Raw genomic sequence first — 1,422 nt, forward strand, 5'->3', positions numbered from 1 at the left:
GTACAGTGTCCCAACTTTTTTGGAATTGGGTTTGTATATATATTTCCTTTTTTTAACAAAAATGTTTTTCATGGTTTTGGTTAACTGTAATAACCCTGGTGAGTACAGAAACATACTTATACAATCAACCAGAAATACTATACCATCCAGGCACCACTGGCATACTGGTGTTCAAGTATGCATTGAAATAGTGCATTGAAATAGCAGGGATAGATAGATAATTTGCAAACTGGGATGCAGCAACACAAATATTTAGCTGTCAAAACAGCATCTCCTTGTGGCTAAAAAAACTGTAGTGGCACCGAAAATAAATCCACGGTCTTACCTTCTCTTTGTGTTCCTGTTCCTAGGCATTTAGCTGTGTTCTGGAATATGCCACACCACTGCTGACACTGTATCAGATGTCCCATGAGAGCAGTGCAGGGTTTGGAGAGAGAGAACGAAAACAGCAGGTCCTGTTGTTCTACAGAACCCTCAGCCAAATTCTGGAAAATTCTCTAGAGTGCCGGAACCGTTACCGGCTCGTCCTGCTCAACGGTCAGAATTTCATTCAAATTAATGAAAGGCTTTTAAGTCTTGTTCCTGAAATGATCAAAATGCAGTCTTTTAGAGATTGAGATAGACTTTAAAATCATATCTGGATATAATTCCTACAGTGGTTCCTCTCAGTGTCCATAATGCTGATTTCATACATCTGTTTTTCAGATGAGCACACAGGTGACCCTCATTACCTCTCCAGAGAGATCATCCAGCACCTGAAACAGCAGGATGGAGAGATTCACATGGATCACATCCAAGAGCCACCGAATGAAGTCCAGCCTGTTCCAGAAGAGGGTCCGATTGGGAATATTAATGGTGCACTGCGTGCCAATTTCCCAGAAGACCCAGTGAGCAGCAACCCAACCCTCATGTTCAGCCAACCACAATCTTTAAGATCTGAACCAGTGGAGACCACTGATCATTTTAACCAACCTAATGCAAGGAGATGGGATTGAGTTCATGAGTTCTTAGAATTATTTAATAGAATTTGATATAATAATAAGAATCCATTAAATCAGCTGCTCATAACCACCCTTATTTTCTCTCTGTGTTGTATTTTATTTTATTTCAGTTTATGCTTATTTCAAGCAATTATAATGTTTTTGGTTTTAATTTTAGTTAAGGACAATAACCCTGCCTGAACACCTTACAATGACCTCAAAATTAATTTGGACACCTGTGCCACAAATAAATGTGCACATGTATTAAATGTAGCATCATTTATTTACACATTTTGATATTATATAGGGTTTTTTATGCAATCATCAGAGACACATATCTTTGTTGAAAGATACTACTAACACCTAAAAACACATAAGACTTTTACATAAAGATGTTCTGAAAAGACTTCCTGTTGCTCTAACACGATTTTACAAGAAATAA

General features: G+C 37.8%; 1 protein-coding gene across 1 annotated transcript in view; it reads left to right on the top strand.

Moving 5' to 3' along the window:
• Positions 1–995, top strand: part of LOC107579047 (stimulator of interferon genes protein-like) — a gene marked incomplete at its 5' end in the record, with an annotated part of 4,857 nt that extends 3,862 nt beyond the window's left edge. The window contains 2 exons of the mRNA XM_016264931.1: positions 351–537; positions 706–995. Coding sequence (XP_016120417.1) covers positions 351–537; positions 706–995 — 477 coding nt within the window. The remainder of the gene's footprint in view (positions 1–350; positions 538–705) is intronic.
• Positions 996–1,422: the final 427 nt, after the last annotated feature.

This window comes from Sinocyclocheilus grahami, unplaced genomic scaffold (genome assembly GCF_001515645.1).
Source record: "Sinocyclocheilus grahami isolate Dianchi unplaced genomic scaffold, SAMN03320097.WGS_v1.1 scaffold13767.1, whole genome shotgun sequence".
Classification (NCBI taxonomy): Eukaryota; Metazoa; Chordata; class Actinopteri; order Cypriniformes; family Cyprinidae; genus Sinocyclocheilus; species Sinocyclocheilus grahami.